We start from the raw sequence: 23,586 nt of genomic DNA, 5'->3' as shown, positions 1-23,586 counted from the left end.
TAAAAAGAATTTTGAGTCTTAAATTCTCTCCCTCCCCACTGAGATGGTAAGCAATCTCATGTCGATTTTACATATATGATCATGGAAAACATTTTTTCCATATTATTCCTTTTGTATAGTTAAAGTTGAACAAAAAAAAATTAAGGAAAAAAAGTGAAAAAATGGTTTGGATTCAGATTCTTTCTCTTGAAGCAGATAGCATTTTTAATCATGAGTCCTTTGAGATTGTTTTGGATCACTGTTGTTGAAAATAGCCAAGGTATTCACAGTTGTTTCTACTTACAGTATTCCTATCACTGTATACAATATACTCCTGGTTCTCCTTATTTCACTCTGCTTCAGTTTGTGTAAGTCTTTCCAGGATTTTCTCTTCCTGCTTGTCATTTCTTACAGCACAATAATATTCCTTTATAATGATATACAATAACTTACTCAGCCATTCCCTATTTGATTAGTATCCTCTTACTTTCCAATTCTTTGCCCCACAAAAAAGCTGCTTTGAGTCTATGCTCACTAATCCATTCTCCCTTCAGAGACTAAAGTGGTTTTCCTAAAATGCAGTAAACTCCAATGGCTTCATATTGCCTCCTGGAGTAAATACAAAATGATTTTTTTTTTTTTACATTCACAGCCTTTCATAATCTAGCCCACTCCCAGCTCTCCAGTCTTCTAATACCTTATTTTCCAAAACATACTCTTCCATCTAGTGACCATAACCTCCTCACTGTTCTGCAAATAACTCCATCTTTGGACTCCCAGCATTTTCTCTTACTGTTCTTCATGTCTGAAACACTCCCCATCTGCCACTCTGTCTGCTGACCTCCTTAGATTCCTTTAAATCCAACTAATTCTCACCTTCCTCATCATCTTAGTTCCAGTGCCTTCCTTCTGTTAATTATTTTCTGCTTATTTGCAAAATGTCTTGAGTGCAGGGACTGTGTTTTGCCTCTTTTTTGTATTCCTAGCACTTAGCCTATGGCTTGGCACATGATAGGTGCTTAGTAAATGTTTAGTGATTGATTATCTACACTGTATATATCTTATATTACCTAATTATTTACCTGTTGTCTCCTCTACTAGAATGTGAGCTTCTTGAGGGCAGGGAATATTTTTGCCTCTGTATTTCCACTGGGTAGCACAGTGTACACCACATAATAAGTGCTTAATAATTGTTTATTGGCTATATTATTCCATTGCAAATTTATTGATAGTTCCTGGTATTTGTAGAATAACATATTTTTCAAAATTCTTTTACTCATTTGCCCTGGCAACATTTTTGAGCATTTAAAGTGAGGGAAATGAAGTATGGAAAGCTTGTGGTTTTTCCAGCCACACAATAATTAATTCATTGATAGAATGGAAATTCCTGACTAGATTTAATGCTTTTTTCACTATAATCAATTATAGCTGTAATTTTCTGTTATTTTTCAGAGTTGAATCATTCGAGCAATAAAGAATCCAACATTCGTCAATGCTTTGTGAAGTACCATTTTAAACCTTTGCTTGAGAGAATTCTGAAACTACGAATAACTTTGACAGATATTTATATGAGTGAATCCTCTGTGAAGGTTGTACAGATAGATGTTTTCATGAAGAGAGGTGAAAAGCCGGAAGGGTATAGACAAATGAGGCCTAAGACCTTTCCTGCCAGTAACTACACTGGCAGTAGTAGGCAAATGTTGCAAGAAATACGGGAGTCTCTTAGGAATTTACCTAAACCATCAGATGCTGCAAAAGCTGAGCACAGTATGAATAAAGCAACAACAGAAGATCCTCGACAAGGCCGAAACCCTCCCAAATTTGTGACATATCATAAAGCTTTGCAAGAAATACGAAATTCTCTACTTCCATTTGCAAATGAAGCCAGTTCATCCACCAGGAGTGCTTCAGAAGTTAATCGACAAATGCTACAAGATATGCAAATTGCTGGATTTGATGAGGTAAGATCTTAAAAGACTATACAACATTTCATTTGTATTTCATTGCAGAGAATTTGAAATAATATGCATCCCCAGAATAGTGCCTTTTTAACCCATGATGATAGGCCAAGGAAAAAAGCAATAAAAAGGCACTATTGAAATAATAGCAAAACTATGTAGTTGAGGACTTCAATGTACCTGTTTTAGAACTAGACAAATCTAACCCAAAAGATAAACAAATAAGAAAAAAAATTAAGAACTGAATAGAATTTTAGAAAAATTAGATGATAGATTTTTGACAATTAGTGACTGGGCATCAAAAAGATTATAGATGTTTTTCATCTATATGTGGTACTATAAAATTTTTCATGTACTAGGGGTAGGTTCACAAAATGTGGCATGCAGGTAAAAGCCATCCTGCCACCAATTTTAATATCACCCCTACATGGAAAATTTTATATTTTAAAATAAACTTATGCTTAAGGAGATAGTAGCAGGGCATATGGTAAGGCCTAGCATTCTTTAGATGAGAAAATAGTTGTAGAATGAGTGCTTATTAGCTGGCATGCTGCCTGGCACATGCTAGCTGCTATATATCTGCTTATTTTCCCTCCCTTTCACCTTTCTAGAAAGATAGTAGTTGATGATTTCTAATATATACAAGTGGTGTGAGCACCTATATCTTCTACTAGCACAGGTTTGGAAGGGTGTAACATGCCATGACTGGGAAGTAATGAATGGGCCCAACAGTTTTCATAGGACAAGGATTCTTGGTTCTCTCTCACAGGAGTTAGGAAGAGGGGATTAATTTCTCTGAACAAAATGCTATAAAAATTGAGTACTATAAAAGTTCTATCACTATGCTAGCTATTGTGGGTGATAACAAGAAAAATTTTAAAATATGCTCCCTACATTCAAGAAACTTAGTCTATATTCCTCCAAGTGTATAATATACTTTATCAGATCCATAATCTCATTAGCATGGATGTTCCCTCTAATGATGCTGATTGCAGCCCATCCATGTCTGCCCCTACTTTATGATTCTTGTTCATATTCTCTCATAGAAATTGATGCAGGGGGCTCACCCAGTGTACCTGGTGTTTTCCTGGTATTCTAGTACATGGATACCAGTAAAACATAAATAAAGGCTGTTCATTGATTGTCCCTCATACTTGTGACCAGCCAATTTTTTCCAGTCACGCATTTCTCTGATAACATCTGTTATTTTGTAAACAATTTGAAAAAGTTAAGATACTGTTTTCTACCACATACTTTACAAATATGAACTTCATAGTTAGCATCATCATTTTCATCATAACTATTAATAAGATCACATTACATATGTATAGTGCTTTGAATTAAGAAAATTCATTAACTATACACATACCTTGCACTTCAAAAATGACCACTTATATCCAGTCACTTGTCACATCATGTTGATTTTTGCCTTAGCAACATCTGTTGCATTCATCTCCTTCCCACCATTCTCATAGTTACCTCCTTGTACAGGTATAGGTACAGGTACATACCTTGGTACAGGTAATTATCATTTCTTCCCTAGAAATTACAAGCAAGAAAGGTTTCCTAATTGGTGTAATTTATAATTCTTCATAATTGGTCTCTCCACATCCATCCATTCTTTCCTTTCTCCATTCAGCCCTCCATGCAGCTACGCCACTTTATTCCTAAAGAACAGTTTGGACCCTGTAATTGTACCTCTCAAGAAGCTTTAACAACTTTATATTGTCTCTAGGATAAAATAGAAACTTCTTTATCTGGCACTTAAAGCCTTTCACACTCTGACTCCAACCTGTCTCTCCAGACTCAACTCATATTACTTTCTTCTAGTCTTGTTCCTATCCTCCATACATTCTCCAAACAAACTGGACTACTAGCTTTTTATCCTTTATGACATTCTCTCTCATTTCCATCCCTTTGCATACACTATCCACTTTGCCTGGAAAATACTCCCTGTTTACCTCTATTTCATAGATCCCTCAGAAATCTTTCTAAGACAGTTCAAATGAGAACTTACACAAGGCAAGCACCCATACAGAGGTCAGAAGAAGTAATATAAGGATAATCTTAAGGTCTTGCTGAAGAACTTTAGTTTTGATTGTGAGACACCAGTATAGGACTGTCCAGCAGCATGGCATGCCTGTTTCAAAGAAAGCACTATGCTCTGTGCATAAAAGCAGAATTGCAGTAGCTCAAAAGAAATGTGGAGATATACAAATTTAAAGACATCTTCATTCTAAATGTTCATTAGGATTATTTTTTCCTGACCTCTGGTAAAGCTTTCTGAACTTGTATTGGTCTGACCAACCAGTTAAACACACTGTACATTGATCCCAACGTTGGGATGTCATTTTGTTTTTTCTTGAGTATGAAGGACAGCACCCAACCACCTTATAGATTCTTAGCTCCCTCTAAGTGTTTGCCTTAATCTGTGTTGGCGAACCTATGGTATGTGTACCAGAGGGAGCTGCCCCTCTCCCCTTCTCCACGTGGGCCTGAGGACATTTCTCATATCACCAGCCCCTCTGTCCAGCAGCCTGATGGGAGCACTTCCTTCCCTGTCTGGGGTAAAGAGACAGCTCACATGCAATATGAGGGTTGCAATTTGGGCACTTGGTCTCTAAAAGGTTTGCTATGGCTAGCCAAATGCTACTCATATAAGGCTTTATCTTCTTAGTATGTGATACTCTTTACTTTTTGCCCAGATTACTTTATGCCTCTTTTGGACTTCTTTCATCATTTCCTATGCTGTAATACTAGCCCATTCCTTCCACTCTTCCCAAACATAGCTATTCCTAGTCGTCTTTGTTTGTAATCTTTCCATATTAATCCAAATAACTTCTCATATCTGAAATACTTTTTCAAATATGAAGCCATTCTGTAAAACAGAGAAGAGTTGACTGAGATATCTTGATATAGTGGAAAGAACTCTAGATTAAAGGTTAGGAGATCTAAAGTTCCATTCTATTTTATCACTTATTAACACCTGTGACCTTAAAAAAGACGCCTAACCTTGTTGGTCCTCAGATATCTTACAGAATTCTATCTTAAGTTCTATTCTCACCCCACTCAATTTAAACATGGAAATTCTGTGACTGATTTCCTCAGTGTTGGCCACCTACTCTGTATTTTCTCAATTACACCCAAATTGCTTATTAGTGTAGCTTAATGCATCATCTTCATGTCTTTCTTCTACTTTATATCTTTTTATGTATATCTACATCAGTGTAGTTGTTTAAAGTTATAAGTTCCAAGAGGACACATACCAAATCAGTGTAGATTAAAAAATATTTACCTCTCTTCTGTCTTAGAACCAATACACTGGATTTTACATGTATGATCAAGACCTACAAAGATTTTTTTTAATTACGAGATTATGAAGTTTTTCAAATGGACCATTAAATTTCTGTAATTGTGTCCTTACATTCGAAATTATGGTCATGTCTAGGAGGTCCAAGACAATATATTTCTTCTCAGCATTTAGAAAAATTCAATTTTTCCCCTTTTTGTAAACTTCCTTTATAGGATATGGTTATACAAGCACTTCGACAAACTAATAATAAAAGTATAGAAGCAGCAATTGAATTCATTAGTAAAATGAGTTACCAAGATTCTCGCAGAGAACAGATGGCTGCAGCTGCGGCTAGACCTGTTAATGCAGGCCCCAAACCACCAGGTATGTTCATCCAAACATTTTTTGTTCTGTATTTGTTTAATAACAGTGTAAGCTAATCAAGTAGCTTCCATTATCGCATAATTATTTTGGGGTGATGTTCCCCTTTGCTTTTAGAAAATAAATTATTTTTTAAAATACTAGAAATCTCTAGGCTTGATTTAGAATAATTTTGTTATAATTTTGTCTCTTCTAATTTCTTATTATGGCATGGGAATGGCTTGAGTTCTCAAAGGCTATGTCAGTAAGTATAAGTTGGGAGTATGAGTCTGACAGTGGTGCTGTATGTGTTTCATCTGAGGATCCAGAGAGATTTATTACCACAGGATTGACCATGTAGGTGATGGATTATTTTCAGTCTCTGCAATTCTAAAGGACCATCTATTAAAACCTACAAGAATTATGACCTATTTTAACGTCAGAAATGCTCATGTGAATGAAATCACAAGTTCTTAAGAGCTGAAGTGTACTTATGTACCAAAATTACTACTACTGATTGACTCATAGGATATTTTTCTGTCTCTGTCACTTTCCAAACTATTCTTTCATAAATATTTTGTTTCTTGTTTATTTTTCTAATTTGTAGTTTAAAAAATTCTAATTTTATTTAGTACCGTATTATTTATTCTATTATTTTAAATAAGAACCATATTGATATGTTAAAGTCACTGTAATGTTATCAATCATAACTTTAGAAAGAAAGTAAATGAGTTTTAGTAAATAGTCACAGTATTTTGGACCAAAATTTACAAAAATTTTATGGGTTTTTTTTCTTTTTTGTTTTTTGACATCAGGGAATGTACAGCAATCAGTTAACCGAAAACAAAGCTGGAAAGGTTCTAAAGAATCTTTGGTCCCTCAAAGACATGGCCCAACACTAGGAGAAAGTGTTGTTTTTCGCTCTGAAAGTCCTAATTCTCAGACAGATGTAGGAAGACCTTTATCAGGATCTGGAATAGCAGCATTTTCTCAGGGTCATCCTGGCAATGGACAGAGAGTGAATCCACCACCACCTCCACAAGTAAGGAGTATTACCCCTCCTCCACCACCTCCAAGAGGCCAGACTCCCCCTCCAAAAAGTACACCACCCTCATCATGGGAACCAAACTCTCAAACAAAACGTTATTCTGGGAACATGGACTATATGATTTCTCGTATTTCTCCAGTGCCACCTGGGACGTGGCAAGATAGCTACCCTCCACCACCTCTAAACACTTCCCCATTGAATCCTTCTAGTCAGGGACAAAGAAGCATTAATTCTGTCCCTGTTGGTAGGCAACCAATCATCATGCAAAGTTCTAACAACAAATTTAACTTTACATCAGGAAGATCAGGAATTCAAAATGGCAATGGTCAGAGTGATTTTATGATGCATCAGAATGTTGTCTCTGGTGGTTCTGTGAATCGTCAACCCCCACCTCCATATCCTTTATCTCCAACCAATGGGCAGAGTGCCTGTACTTTACAAATACAAACTGGGGGACCTGCTACTTCTTCACCATACACAAATGGAAACATTCCTTCATCTATGATGGTGCCAAATAGAAACAGTCACAATATGGAACTTTATAACATAACTGTATCTGGATTACAAACATCCTGGCCTCAGTCATCATCTGCCCCACCCCAGTCATCACCTGGTAGTGGACATGAGATCCCTGCATGGCAGCCTAACATTCCAGTGAGATCAAATTCTTTTAATAATCCATTAGGAAGTAGACCAAGTCACTCTGCTAATTCTCAGCCTTCAGCTACAACAGTAACTGCTATTACACCAGCCCCTATTCAGCAGCCAGTGAAAAGCATGCGTGTCTTAAAACCAGAACTCCAGACTGCTTTAGCACCCACTCATCCTTCTTGGATTCCACAGCCAATTCAGACTACACAGTCAATCCCCTTTTCTGAGGGTCCAACCTCAACTATGGCAGTTATGCCATCTGTTGCTGAGGCTCCAAATTATCAAGGCCCTCCACCCCCATATCCAAAACATTTGCTACACCAGAATGCATCTGTTCCTACATATGAATCAGTACCCAAACCTAGCAAAGAGGATCAGCCTTGTTCCCCCAAGGAAGATGAAGGGGAAAAGAATTATGAAAATAGTGATAGTGGAGATAAAGAAAAGAAACAGATTACAACTTCACCTGTCCCTGTTAGGAAAAACAAGAGAGATGAAGAGCGAAGAGAATCTCGTATTCAGAGTTACTCTCCTCAGGCATTTAAATTCTTCATGGAGCAGCATGTAGAAAACATACTCAAGTCTCATCACCAGCGTCTTCATCGTAAGAAACAACTAGAGAATGAAATGATGAGGGTAAAACTTTTTAAATCTCCTTTGAAAATGTGTAAACATCTGAATATTTATTTGTTTTAAAATGATAGTGCCAAACATTTTTATATTTCAAATTATTGACAACAGTTGATTCTGATTACCAGTTTTAATCTTCTGAACATTAGCACAAACCTCATAGGATTTTAATTTTCTATTCACTATTTACTTGGTGCATTCTTTGATGAATTTTGACTTGCATCAAGCAAAATTTTAAATTGTACAGAAATTAGTGAGATTTTTTTTAAAGGTTTGCATGATAGTATGCTGTACTTAAAAACCAGAAATGTAATAGCTTTTTTTCTTTTTTGCATTTTTAAGCACTTAGTTGAATTAGTAAATTTCTAGAATTAACATTCTCTTCATTAAATTTCATTTGAAAATTTGTCAAGGCAAGTTCTTTCATTTATTTTTCTACCTAACATTCAATTTGTTAGAAATAGAAAATTTCGATATATTTATTAGTGACAAAAAAATTAAACTGTTGCATTTCATTATCAGTAACTTTGTTTTCTCTTGAAGATTGATCATTCATTCAGCCTAGAGACATAGTATATGGTTTTCTACTTTTAATTCAGTTAATTTCTTAATTTGTGTCTGTGTTGTTGTCTTAGTAGTTTGTGCACAAAATTAAATTTCTTTTGTCTTAATGATAGGCCTTTTGATATTGAAAATCTATAATGTGCTTTAAGTGTATTGAAATAGCCCTTATCAAGGTATTATAGCTTAAAATTACTACTTTTAAAACATGTGGAAAGAGGAACACTTTCTCTTAATCAAACTAGTCACTTGAAATTGTGTTTTTAATTCTGTGAATTTTACCATATTTGTATAGATTTTATCAACTGAATTTTAAGTTTTGATAAGTGCTTTTAAAGTGTTTTTGACCTTTATGTATTTTAGCAAGTAAGATTTCTTACTAAAGCCTGTCTAGGTTTATTTTCTTAGTTTATTTTTCCTTTTTCCTCTTCACTTTCACTAATAGCTGATTTAAACTATTAAGGTGTTGGAAGCTTTGCTGACTTCTGTAGCCTCCATTACTGTGTAGACAAGTAAGATTTCAGAGCAACAGTTCTATATTAAGACTAGCATGACACCCTTTTAAAAACTGCATGAAAATGTGCATCATAACAGAAGCATGAGGTTGCTACTTTCTAACTTAAGTCTTAAATTTTCTTAATTCTAATTTTCAAAATTGAATTTATTTCTATATAGAGCTTTTAATAATATATTAGCAGAGAAGGAAGTTGTCATTCTCTATTAAGTTCTCATTTGCTATACTTTGTTTTTTAAAAGTTTTAAACTGATCTTTCTTCTTCCCCTTCCTGTATTGTCTTGTGTTGGACTGAACATTATTTTACGATATTTGTTAGTGAATGAGCTGAAAATATGTCTAGTGACAAAAAAGGAAACACCCTTTTTAATCAGGAAAGATGTATTCCTCCCATTGTATTTTAATATAGAATCTTCAAGATCATCCATATTTTGGTTCCCTAGGAAGATAAAGGGGAAAGCTGACTATTAAAGACTGCTATCTTGCTTCTCTTTGAAAATGGTGATTAAAAGATGGTTAGGCTGGGAGAAGCTGCCTACTTTCATTCTTAATACATTAGTTGCAGAAGAATCAACCAAGCTGGGGTGAAACTATTTTTTCTCTTCATGGGAGAAGGAGAACATGAGAGAAGCCGCCACCACCACCTATTTCACAGCATTGGATAGAAAGGCAAAGTGGGCCACCTCGCATAAGAGAGAGGGGTATTTGAGGGCTGGGCACACCACAAAGAGAGGGCATTTTATGGAGGGTGAGTGTCTCTCACAGTTTAGTCATGATTTGGGATGAAATATGCATGGAGGGGCAGATGAGAATGCATGTTGAAAGATGTTTCTTGTGGGGCTTAGCACATGGGAATGGTTTTGTTTGGGTGAGTGCCTTAGGGAGGGTAAGGAAGCTGACCCTCATTACCCTGTCTTTATTCCTAATAGCAGAACCTTGTCAGCACACTCACCTTGTAAATCATGTTTTAACTATTTCTTGAAATGCACATCTGACATTTAATTTTCTCTTGTGTCTTATAGATTTCTAACATGCTTTATTAAAAATTACTTCACACTTAACCTTCAAGTTACATGCCTGATTTTTCTATATATATTTCTTAATGTATAATAAATACAGTAGGGGGGAAATCTCTTAGTTTCAGGATTTAATACTTCATTTGTTTGTTTAGGTTGGGCTATCCCAAGATGCCCAGGATCAAATGAGAAAGATGCTTTGCCAGAAGGAGTCTAATTACATCCGCCTTAAAAGAGCTAAAATGGACAAGTCCATGTTTGTGAAGATAAAGACCCTAGGAATAGGTGCATTTGGTGAAGTTTGTTTAGCAAGAAAAGTGGATACTAATGCTTTGTATGCAACAAAAACTCTGCGGAAAAAAGATGTGCTGCTTCGAAATCAAGTTGCTCATGTCAAAGCTGAGCGAGATATCCTAGCAGAGGCTGACAATGAATGGGTAGTTCGCCTATACTATTCATTCCAAGATAAGGACAATTTGTACTTTGTAATGGATTACATTCCAGGGGGTGATATGATGAGCCTGCTAATTAGAATGGGTATCTTTCCAGAAAATTTGGCACGGTTCTACATAGCAGAACTTACCTGTGCTGTTGAAAGTGTTCATAAAATGGGCTTCATTCATAGGGATATTAAACCTGATAACATTTTGATTGATCGTGATGGTCATATAAAATTGACTGACTTTGGCCTGTGTACAGGCTTTCGATGGACACATGATTCTAAATACTATCAGAGTGGTAAGTAAAAGTCATAGAAACTATCTTCTTTCATCTGTACTAATAATTAATATGTACTAGTGAATCACGGTGATATACTAGAAATATTAAAAAATTGGAAGTTGAGAACCCTGGGTTCTAATATTGTCTCTGTCTTATAACTTTGGATAATAATAATAACCATAATCATGAGTATCATAACTTCAGATTTAGAGTGTCTACAACACTGTGAAGTAGGTAATGAGCAAGTATTGTATTCCTCGTTTTACTGGTGAGAAAAACCAAGGCACCAAAAATTTTTTAAAACTTGTCCAAGGTAAAAAAGCTAGTAAATGGGTCTTAAATATATGGCTTCTGACTCACAGGTACAGTGCTAGTCAGTTAACTCCTCTATATTTTCGTTCCTCTTCTAGACTAGTGAAGAGTTTGGATTGTACTAACTGTTCCTTCTTGTATTAAAGTATTGTTTTATGACTATGGGTAGATGAAATTAAGATATTTAAGTGGTGCAGCAAATGCCTGAACTTGTATCAGCATTCCACATCATCATAAAATTTTGAGTTGCCCAAAAAGTTTTCCTTATCTTGCCTGTCATCACTTAACATCAGACAAATTATTTAAATTTTTATCTTGCTAAATAATGCTGACATTTCATAATATATATCATGCCGAATCTTTTGGCTTTGGGAATTTTCAAAGGACTTTTAAGAATAATTTTTTCATTCACCAGCATTAATTGCTTGTGGTATGCCTAATAAATGCTGTTTTGAGGATACAAAGACAAATAAAAAAAAAACATCTCTGCCCTCAAATAACTTTTTATTTTGACAAGTTAATGGAGAAAGTTTGAATGGAATCTGTAAATAGAACAGTAAATGCAAAATAAACAAAGTTATTTTGTAGAGTTAGGGCACTAGCAACTAAGAAATCAGGATAAGCTTCTAGTAGGAAGTAGCATTTGAACTGAGGTTTAGAGGAACCTTAGAATTCTTTGAACTGTAATTGAGGGAGTGCATCAGGAACATCTTGTATAAAAATACAGAAATGGTTTGGGGTAGAGAATCATATTGAAGAACAACAAAGCAGGCCAGTTTGTCTGTAATGCATAATTTAGTTGTGAGATAGAATATTGTAAAATAATCCTGTGACAGGTAGGAGCAAGAAAGTGAAAGGTTCAAAGACCAAAAAGAAGAGTTTGCTTTTTTTCCTAGAGGCAAGAGTCAGCCACTGCATCTTGAGCAGAGGAATGACATGATAAGACCTGTGCTTTAGGAATGTCAGTTTGGCAGCTATGTGGAAGGAGCTTTTAGAGAAAGGAGAGAAACTCAAGTAAGAAACTATTGTTAACAGTCTAGATATAAGTGATGGGACCCCAATCTAAGATGATAATCATGTAAGTGGAAAAAAGAACACAGGTGTGATATCTATTTAGGGATATAAATTGTTGACCCTTGCCAGTTAATCAAATGGGAGAGACTAGGAATAGTTGAGATTACAAACTTAGGTGACTAAAAGGATGGTAGTGAGAGGTTGACAATGCCTCAAAAGAAATAAAATTGGGAAGAAAAGAGAATCTGAGGGAAAGATGATTTTTTTTTAACACAGAAAGTTTGAAATGCTTAGAAGCCGTCCATTTGGAGATAACATCATAGACATTTGGTGATCCGAGTCTAGAGTTCACCAGAAAGATAAGAATTAGATCTGTAGATTTGGGAGTCATCTGAAGAAATAATAGTTGAGCTCATGGTTGTTGATGTCATCACCAAAGACTGTGTAAAGAAAGAGAAGAGTGCCCTAGACAGAGCCCTGGAGTACACCATGCTTTAAGTGGAATGGAACATGGATAATAATGGGCCAGAGGATGACCACAAGACCACTATTCTTTGTGGATAGATTTCTTCTTGACTAACCTCTTTATCCACCCTTCAAAATTTACTCTGTAACTTCAGCTCAGCTAGCCATAACATCATCAAAGAATATAGTCAATGTCTAGCCGTCACCTTTGAACTGGCAAGCATTGTGTCTTTTCTTAAACTGGTACATGTGGGAAACAGTATTGTTGTCCATAGTTCAGAAATCCTGTAATCAAAGAGCCTTCTAAAGCCATATTGTCTAAATTCCTCATTTTAGAGTTGAGGAAATTGGGACTTAAGAAGGATAAGTGATTTGCCATGGATCACATAGATAGTAAGTATCCAAGGTGGGATTAGAACCCATCTCCTCTCTCCCCTAAACTATAAGATTGAAAAGTTTAATTCATTCACTTATTTCTTATTATTATTATTACTAAGTAACTTCTTGAATGTTTTTAATTTTACTGTATAGGTGACCATCCACGTCAAGACAGCATGGATTTCAGTAATGAATGGGGTGACCCAGCCAACTGTCGATGTGGAGACAGACTGAAACCTCTAGAGAGAAGAGCAGCACGCCAGCACCAGCGTTGTCTGGCACATTCATTGGTTGGGACCCCCAATTATATTGCTCCAGAAGTCTTATTACGAACAGGTACTATATTTTTTTGGTTGTTAATTTATGAGTTACATTCATGTAGAATAAACATAACTTGTTCTAGAACATACCTTACTTTATCAGATTTATAATAAAAATGCTCATGCTATTGAAACCTATGTAATAAAACATTTTTATAACTTAATACTTATGCCTGATGATATTTTAATATTTTTTAAACTTTTGTTATAAATATGAGTAAGTACATTAATAGATTTCCTTATATTACCATCCCTACATTCTTGGTATAAATCCTGTATCCTGTTTGGTCACAACATATAATATTTGTGATATACATGAATCTATCTAGTCCTATTTCAGAAAGTTCATTTATGGCCAATTTATTGTCTTTTTCTAAAATAGGATAATTTAGATCTTTTGTTTCCTTCTATGAAGGTCTAGGCAATGTATATTTTTGTATGATTCCATTTCACTTACATTGTTAAATTTGTGGGCATATAATTGAGCAATTGATCTTCACTGGTGGTATATTCATCCTTTTCATCTTTAATGCTAATAATTTGGTTTTCTTTTTTTTTTAACCATACTGACCAGTGGTTTGTCTATTTTGTAGATTTTCATAAAACCAATTCCTAAATTTAGTTATTAATTCAGTAGTTTTCTTACATTCATTTTTATTGATCTCACCTTTAAATTTTAGGATTCTAGTTTGATGTTTTTTCATTGAGGAGTTTTAATTTGTTCTTTTTCTAATTTTTAAAATTGCATTTCCAATTCATTGATCTGTTTTTTCCCTATTTTATTAATACATAAGCATTTAGAGACATCAGATTTCCTCTAATTATTGTTTTTGCTATATCCCAAAGGTTTTGATGTTCTCCTTGTCATTCTCTTTAATGAAATTAATGTTTCTATGACTTGTTCTTTAACCCACTCATTCTTTAAGATTAAGTTATCTCATCTCTAATTTTTAATTTGTGTTTCCATGTTCCCCTATTATATACAATGTTTATTGCATTGTGGTCTGAAAAGGATACATTTAATATTTCTGCTTTTCTACATTTACTGTAATGTTTTTGTGCCCAAATTTTTGGTCAGCTTTTGTAAATGTACTACTACTGCTGATATTTTATATATTTCTAAATCATTACTATTAATGTATTTGTGTAGCCTTCTTTTGATGCTATGTGCTGGCATTTTATTTTAGGTTATACACAGTTGTGCGATTGGTGGAGTGTTGGTGTAATTCTTTTTGAAATGTTGGTGGGGCAACCTCCCTTCCTGGCACAGACACCATTAGAAACACAAATGAAGGTAAGGTCAAAGATCTATATAATAATCTTACTTTATAATAACCTGAATATTCAGGCGTAAGTCTTATTTATTATTTTCTAACATGTTTGGGGTTTTTTTGTTTTTGTTTTTTTTTAGTTTCCTGGTACATAACATATTAGTAGCAACAAATTAGTCAGAAGAAGGAGGAAGAGATTATTAGAGGCAGACACAATTGTGGCAGATGTGTAAAAGAGGCATAAAAAGTAAAAATAGAACCAAGACTATTATTACTAGAGAACACAATCATAGATGTTCATAATGATAACCAAGTCTTCAAGGAAAAGATTGAATAATTTAATAGAAGACATTGAATATAAAGTTTTCATTATCCTCTAGGACAGTGATGGAAAACCTTTTAGAGACTGTGTGCCATCCCCCAGAGAGCCCCCCCCTACTCCACACAGGGGAGAGAGAAAGCACTTCCATTGGGCTGCTGGGCAGAGGGGCAGGTGATGTGAAAAAATGTCATCAGGCACGATGGAGAGGAGGAAGGGAGCAGCTGTGCCTCAGTCCCTTGGATGCCCTTCTAGTGTTGAACTCTGGCAGGAGGTGGCGTATACCCTCAGAGAGTGTTCTGTGTACCATCAGTTTGCCATTACAGCTCTAGGAGGATGCTTAACATCTTAACTGGAAAAGGATCAAGTACTTGCAGAGTGATGGTTTTTATGGCTGTTGTCTTGGGCTTTGCCTAGCTGAGTTCAGAGAGGGCATATCAGAAATTAGACTTGGGATATCAGGTTTTTGCCCCAAAGGAAACTTTGAAGTCCATCTTTTTCATTGTAGAAGGATTCCAATGAGCATCAAATCGAGAGAGAGAGAGAGACCACATTAACCAACTCATACATTCTTAAAACACTGAAATATTCTCTATTAATCCAAGGTTATTTCCCCTAATGCCCTGTTCATGACAGAAGATATCACTTAGATCTCAAAGACAAGGCCAGCAAACTATAGCCTCTGGCAAATAACTACCATGCAGAAAAGCCTTTGAATTAGGTCCTGATAACAAATTATAGTTATTTTTTTAATGACCAACTTGCATCTATATAGCAATTTAACTTTTTCAAAGCACTTTACAAATATTATCTTATTTGATCCTCACAGCAACCCTGGAAGTTAAGGTAGGTGCTATTGTTGTCCCCGTTTTACAGTTGTGAGGCAAACAGAATTTAAGTGACATACCCAGAGTCATACAGCTAATAAGTGCTTGCAGCTATATTTAAATTCAATTTTTCCTGACCTTAGGTCCAGTGCTCTATCCATTGTGCCAAGTAGCTGCCTCACCTTACTAACTATGGTGGAGATCATTACCAAAAATTTAGCCCCAGCTTTTGAATGACTAAAAACTTTAAAAAATAAACCTACATAAAATTTTATATTAAAGTAGGAAGGGGCAGGGCTGAGAAAAGTGAGTTTCTTTACATATTTTATGCATTATATTTTTACAGCATTTTTTCTCCGAAGAATTTAGTTGATATATTTATTAACTGCTCTACTCCATGTTTCAGAGGTTTTTAACTTTAAAAAAATATTAATTTGTTGTCTAATGTACCTTCTTTTTTTCCCCTTATTTTTCAAGGTTATCAACTGGCAAACAGCTCTTCACATTCCACAACAAGCTAAACTGAGTCCAGAAGCTTCTGACCTAATTATTAAACTTTGTCGAGGGCCAGAAGACCGATTAGGAAAGAATGGTGCTGATGAAATAAAAGCTCATCCATTTTTCAAAGCAATTGATTTCTCTAGTGATCTGAGACAGCAGTCTGCTTCATACATTCCTAAAATCACACACCCAACAGATACATCAAATTTTGACCCGGTTGATCCAGATAAATTATGGAGTGAGGATAATGATGAAGGAAATATAAATGACACTCTTAATGGATGGTATAAAAATGGAAAGCATCCTGAACATGCTTTCTATGAATTTACTTTTCGAAGGTTTTTTGATGATAATGGCTATCCATATAATTATCCCAAGCCTATTGAATATCAGTACAATAATTTACAAGGTTCAGAGCAGTCAGACGAAGATGATCAACACACAGGGACAGGAGTCAAAAATGGTGATTTAGTTTATGTTTAGCACACTGGAAAGTAATTGAACTATATTTCTATGATGGTTATTTTGAAAAAAGACCTCAACTATAGAATTTTTATGAGGTTTCAAGAGAAAAATTATGCAAACCTGACAGAGCTATTTATTTTTGCTCTATGTACATTATTTTATTCCCCCAATTATAGGGAATTTATTTCAACTATTAATTTATTCCAGCATTGTTGATCAGTAATTTAGAAAAAATGTTATAAGAAAAATTAAATTATGAACTGAATTTTGTGATCAATTCTTGGTACTTTAAGTACTTGAAGTAAGAAAATAGTGATTTTTTAAAAGGAAATAGATGACTGTTATCTATTTGTACATAGACTAAATAATTTTAAAATTTAAAAAAAACTTTTGGAAAGACAGTTTAACCTTGCTTTTAACCAAATATATCACACATTTACAGAGTCTTTTTCATAACCTTGGTTTTGACACAAATCTAGGTGTTGCTGGCTCTTTGCTACAATATAAGCTAGAAAAATTAAGCCATCTGGTCAGTGTGTGTTCCCAGGGCTGATAATAATCTGGATAATTCACATCCTGGTACTAGGAAATACAGGGTTGCAACAATGTCATTGTTTATCAAACAAGGGTGAAAGTAATAGTTCAAGTCTTTTTTTTTGTAATTGTAGTCCATCTAATAGTATATTCAAAATATTTTAAAGCTTAGGAACTTTAGAAAGCTATAGCACTACCAATTTTTTTCTCCATATTACTACATGTTTTTATATATTTCCATGTTTAAAAGGAAACAGCTGCCATACAAAAAATCTTTTAGACTAATATTTTTATTGTTTGTTCACATTTTATTTCTTTTGTAGATTTGAGCAAAACTGCGAACTTATTTTCAAGTTTTTGTGATTTCTTTGAAACTACTATCTCAAATATCCTGTTCAGCAAACATTTACCAAGTGCCTACTATGTGCAGAACATTGAGAGAGATACAGTTTAGAGGAGGCTGTTTCTCTCACCATGGAGCTTACAGTCTTAGTAGGGGAATAAAAGACAAAAAGATAACTATAATATATATAATAAGTGCATTTGAAGTACAAAATTGTGTACAATCTATAATGTCCAAAGGAGAAGGTCATTGCTGACAGGAATAAGAAAAGGCTTCATGGAACAGGTAGCATTTGTGTTGGGTTTTAAAGGCAGAAAAGCCAGGACATTCTCCCTCACATTTATAGCAGCAGATTATTCGATTTAAGAAATTTCAAGAGCATCACAAAGTTTTTTGGTCGAACTAGAACTCATTCAGAAAATATGACCAATAAAAGAAAAAAATGTATTTGACTATTAATCCTATGACCTACTTAACTGGTGAAAGAATATGAATGTTTGTAGTTTGGGGGTGGGGTGGGATAGGGAGTTAATTACTAAGAAATTATTTTATACTTTGTGTAAAATGAATTCCCACTAACTTATTTTTCATTAATATATAACTTATTTCAGCATCCTTATTTTGTATAATGGTTAGGTTTTAAGGAAAACCTGGTGGTTAATTCTGCCCAAAATACATTTAGCTTAGCTCTGAAGGGAAGGGGCAGATAGAGAGTACTAGTAGGGTGCCAGTTAATGTTGCCATTTTAATTTACCTGTCTTAAGCACCCATTAAGTAGAATTATGTTATATTAAAGCTTAATTTAAAAATTAATTCATGTGCATAAATATGAAGAAGCTTAAAATTCCCTTTGTGATAGAATGACATAGTGAGACTTGTTTTGAGTTGATTTCACTAAGATTTAGCTTAAGACTTGTTTCTACTATTGTATGACAAAAATGGTATATAAGTTACATTCTTCTGGCCTCATATTTGCCTCTGATGATTCAAGTTTGAAATTCTCACTACTTTGTTTTGTTGAAGTTTGGTATAGGGAGAAGTTGCCTGAAAAATGCTTTACTTGTATTTTGCTGGCTGTTGATAAGATTGTTTCTAAGGCACATTTACTCAGAGGGGTATAAGAAAATTAATTGTAATGGGATGTCATTGTTCACGTAACGGACACTTATTCCCATAAAACTCTATGCAAAACAAATTCACTGGTTTAAGAATTTCCAATTCAGCTCTTCCTTCTTCATATAAGTAAAATCTCTACAATTCTTAATTTGCAGCCTGGGTGGTTTAGTTCTCTTTACAGTTCTTTTGCTTCTGGATCTCTGGTGCAATACAAGGCAAAACCAGCTTTGCTAATTTCTCACAGAAATAGATACTTACCTCTCTTCTTTCCCTTTGTCCCTACTTACCTTTCCTTTCCACCCCCAAAAGAAAGAAAACATTTGTAATGCTTTTAATTTCCCAATCTGGGGAATTGCGCAACCCTTGTTTTCTAGGAATACCCTTTCACAGAAGTAAAAGTTCCATATTTCGGTCATTGACAGTTTCTAGACTCTTATTATCTACAATTCTAATAGCTTAAATGTACAGATTAACTTTAATTCTTAAATCTTATGCCAAATTCAGTTCATATGGATTCATTGTAGACACTGGCACTTCTAGAGGGTGGGGGGAAGGGCACAAAGATGTTCACAAATAGCAACTGAGAGATTATTAAAAATTTTCCAGTCTTTCTTTAACTTGCCCATTTATTCATATAAATTGTATTTATAAAATGTGTTCTATAATCATGCAATTGTAAATATTATTATGTATTATTCAATGACATTCTATCCAAGGCAGGCCCTCTTGCTGTATCTTTTCTACCTTCATGTTTGTAATAGAAACTAGAGAATGTATGACTAGAAAGTCACTTTGAAAATGACTTTAAAAACAAGTTACCTTCTACTGTTGCAAAATGCAAAACTGTGAGTGGAAATGGTTTCTTCTGATTTCATTAATAATGTTTAAGATGTTAGAAAACGCAGTGGGTGGATTCGTAAATAATGCTGCTGCTGTTATCCCAAGGTACCATTAAACACTCTTTCTTCCTTCCTTCCCTCCCTCATTCCCTCCTTTCTTAGAAAAAAAAACATGCTTTTGGGATTTAAAGTAAAACATTTAGTTTGTTTGCTTTAATTCATCCAAAGCAAAGAATAATTTGGATCAACATTAGTTTAATATTTGTGAAGCGCCTTAAAGAAGTTCCTGTGTGGAAGGCACTATACCAGTTTACTTTTATATTGTATTGTGTATATATGTATTTTGTATTAAAAATGTTCTTCTTATAACACTACAGTTTTATAAAATTATACTTTGTTAGAAGGAATTGCAGCCTTGCAATACTGAATTCTTTGAATATTTCTGAATGTAATAGTTACCAGTAATCAGTGACATTTTTTGACTGTTTTATGAATCTCTTTGTATTTTCTCAATCATTTTCTCTAGTGTAACATCTACTGGGATAATAAAAAACAGAAATAAAAATCTATTCCTTTGTAATATGTGTGGAAATTAACCATTGTGCTGCTAAGTAAATATAATGCAGAACTCTGTTCTAAAGTTCACTCATCTGCCATTTGTCTCTTAGTAAAATAAATTTGTAGTGATAAAATATTTTGTATAGATGAGTAGTGTATACACAAATCATTACACAAATTTTATTTTTACTTTTTTTTTTAACCCTTACCTTCCATCTTAGAATCAATACTGTGTATTGGTTCCAAGGCAGAAAAGTGGTGAGGGCTAGCTAATGGGAGTTAAGTGACTTGGCCAGGATCACACAGCTAGGAAGTGTCTGAAGCAAGATTTGAACCTAGGACCTTTCATCTCTAGGCCTGGCTCTCCACTGAGCCACCCAGCTGCCCCTTCTTTTTACTTTTTAAAACATACCTGCTATTTTTTTCCTTTTTCATCTTTCAATGTAAAATTGTCTTATTTATTTTGCATACTTTCAGTCCTTTAATTACTCAGTGAAATGTGTCAAATTTTCATTATTTTAGAGTTCTCTTTTTAAATATTATTTTCACCAGTGAAGATAATTTGATTACGATTAAATTTATTCCTTAAAGAAAGTCCTACTCATGTACCTCATTGTGGCATAAAGATCAAAAGCCTTGATTTCTCAAATATTATGCTAATAAAGAGAAAGCAAGTTCGATCAAACTAGAAAAGTTTGAAGTATGGTTTAGCAATGTATTGCATGTCTGTTGTTCAAGAATCACTCTTTTTGCCCAAAATTAGAAGTAGTAAATTTTCCCTCAGAGTACAGTGTGCCTCTTTTGTTATATTATCTCTATTCAATTCATATTACCACCACTCCCTTAAAGAATGCTTATTGGGGGCAGCTGGATAGCTCAGTGGATTGAGAGCCAGGCCTAGAGACGGGAGGTCCTAGGTTCAAATCCGGCCTCAGACACTTCCCAGCTGTGTGACCCTGGGCAAGTCACTTGACCTCCATTGCCTACCCTTACCACTCTTCCACCTATAAGTCAATACACAGAAGTTAAGGGTTTAAAATTTAAAAAAAATGCTTATTGGGGGGTGGGGAGAGTGTTAAGCATGTGAGAGTACTATCTAATCAACTTGAGTCTTCCTACAACCAAGGGAAAACCCCACTAACGTCGTTTCCTATACAAGTTCCAGTACTTGGATCTGTGATTTCATTGGTTTGGACATTCCCTCTAATGATGTGGATAATAGTCCTTTTATAACTTTTTGTTCTTTATGGTGCTTTTTCAACACCTTTCCATAAGTTCTCCATAGAAAACCCACCCAGTATACTGAAGACCTTTCTCTGCCTTTTTAAAAACTCTTGTTACCAGTCACAACCTTTAGCTAGCCATCTCTTGACTCTCATCCTGATTATTTTACATTTCTGGATGTTCATATCAGCTGTATGCTCTACTCCACTTTTTATGTACAGGTAAGGTTATCTGTTTACATCTCCTATACATGTTTTCATTGCCTTTTAGGGTATTTGTAATTTTGTTCCAGCTAAGATCATGGTGTCTTATAATTCCCACATCGCATTATTGGGAAAGTACCCACGATATTGAAAAGCACTGTGCAATTGTGCAAATGTTCTTTAGCCCAATCTGGATATTCTGGGATTCTAGTTTATTACTCATCTTTATCTGTCTTATCACACATACATTTATCCATACCATCTATATGAGTTAAAAATAAATTACCCTTCCATAGCATTTTTAAGCTGAATAATGAATACTTTTTATCCACCTGTTTATTTCACTGGAAAATCCCACATTTTCCAAACTACTATAACTGGCACTAAAGCTTTCAAATATTATGGGGCTCAATGGTATTGGCACAAAACATTCTGCAAATAACATTTGGAGAAGCTCTCCAGTAATAGGTAATACTTTGGATTCTGTGCAGCAGTGGTGTCAAACATAGTTACCAGTAAACCATGTATAAGGATCCTGGTAAACCACATGTTGACTTAGTTTTGAAATGTAATGTTATCTATGTTTTGTTGTACTTTTATTTATTTTGTTAAATATTTCTTAATTACATTTTTATCTGCTTCAAATCACAGTGGGCAGTATTGTGGCCACTTGTGTCACGGGTTGTATGTTTGAGATATATATATATATATATGTGCATATATATATATATATAAACACTGGCATAAGGAATGTTCCATTAAACTTAAAAACAATATGGGTGATCCTTTGTTCCCTGTTTTATGCCTTGACATAACTTCATTAGTATGATTTGTTATAGAATCTTGTGTTACTTTAATTTTATTAGGAGACATCCTGTTAGAGGAGAGTATTTGAGGCTGCAATTTGTTCTCCTGAATTGAATGCTTTTTAAAAAAAAAATCAATAAACAATGAATGCAACAAGATTGTATGTTCTTCATATTTAATAGCTTAAAAGATCTGGGCTATTGTAGAAAATCATCTATGAAAGCCTACCTGGTCATTTCTATATTTTTTTTCAATAGAATATTCTAAAAATCTGGTAAAGAGAAAGAAGCCATATAAATCATGAGCCAAGATGTTGGTTTCTCTTTTTTAGTTTTACTCAGTTCAAGTGTTTACATGCATATATGTATATATACACACATATTTGGTGTAGGGAATGATTTTTTTAAACATCAATTTTTTTTTAAAGAAAAGTACCATTAGGATTAATTTTTCAGACTAGTAATTGAAGAGAATGTTCAATTACTCAATAGCATTTATTAAACACCTACTATATGCAAGGCATTGCTTTTCATTTATAATTTTGCTATATTAACTTTTACTTGCCTACTACTGCAGGTTTTAGTTGCCTCATTTGTAAAATAAGGAAGTTAGGCTTGATCCCTAAAATCTCTTCCAGCTTTAAATTCTATCACACACACACACCATCTCCTCTGACATAAATCCACCAAATATCTTCTCAGGCTTATTCAATCTATCTTTTTACAGGCTCCCTTTCCTTATTCAATAAATCTGAACAGATCTTTCCACATCCTAAAAGACTGACTCGATCCTACTGCTTCCTCAAGCAACTGTCATCTTTCCTTTAGATTTATTTCCAAACTTTTAGAAAGGGATTTATATTTATTGTTTCATTGCTTAACCTTCTGCAGTCAGATTTTGTTGCACTACTCAGTGGTCCTTGTATGTTATTTGGGCATTTTTAAAGTGCTTAGTAAATACAAGGCTCTGTACTAAGCCCTAGGGATACAGAGAAATGCAATAGCATGGTCCCTGCCCTCAAGAAGTTCACATTCTAATAGAGGAGACAACTACAAGCAACTTTTTATACAAGATATGTGCCATGTTGATATCCAAGGGAAGGCACTAGGTGGTTGGACATAAGGGGAAGGGAAGACTGGGAAAAGCTTCCACTGTACTCATCTTCCTTAACCTCTCTAACACAAGACACTAGAAAGTATGTCTTTTCAAAGATTAACTACTTTTCGAGCCTTTATCATAGTTAAATAACATCATCTCCCACTACTTATTGATATCCCATTTTCCCATAGCTTCTGCAATGCTACACTCATTGTTTCCCCACCTTTCTGATAATTCCTCTTTCTTGCTAACATCTCCTTAAA

General features: G+C 34.5%; 1 protein-coding gene across 1 annotated transcript; it reads left to right on the top strand.

Moving 5' to 3' along the window:
- The first annotated feature begins 1,574 nt into the window (after positions 1-1,574).
- LATS1 (large tumor suppressor kinase 1) lies at positions 1,575-16,798 on the top strand. The gene is made up of 7 exons (XM_044674726.1): positions 1,575-1,940; positions 5,463-5,613; positions 6,405-7,924; positions 10,165-10,747; positions 13,052-13,234; positions 14,406-14,512; positions 16,113-16,798. The coding sequence occupies exons 1-7, from the start codon at positions 1,590-1,592 to the stop codon at positions 16,617-16,619; spliced, it is 3,402 nt and encodes a 1,133-aa protein (XP_044530661.1). The 5' UTR covers positions 1,575-1,589; the 3' UTR covers positions 16,620-16,798.
- Positions 16,799-23,586: the final 6,788 nt, after the last annotated feature.

This window comes from Gracilinanus agilis, chromosome 4, assembly GCF_016433145.1.
Source record: "Gracilinanus agilis isolate LMUSP501 chromosome 4, AgileGrace, whole genome shotgun sequence".
Taxonomy (NCBI): domain Eukaryota; kingdom Metazoa; phylum Chordata; class Mammalia; order Didelphimorphia; family Didelphidae; genus Gracilinanus; species Gracilinanus agilis.
Note: the sequence above shows the minus strand (reverse complement) of the source record. Positions and strands in the feature narration are given on the sequence as shown.

Excerpts from the sequence above, each read along its gene's own strand:
- LATS1 (XM_044674726.1), top strand. The coding sequence starts at position 1,590 with ATGAAGAGAGGTGAAAAGCCGGAAGGGTATAGACAAATGAGGCCTAAG. Across the intron at positions 5,614-6,404 it reads TGCAGGCCCCAAACCACCAG|GGAATGTACAGCAATCAGTT; the intron begins GTATGTTCATCC and ends TTTTGACATCAG. Across the intron at positions 13,235-14,405 it reads AGAAGTCTTATTACGAACAG|GTTATACACAGTTGTGCGAT; the intron begins GTACTATATTTT and ends ATTTTATTTTAG.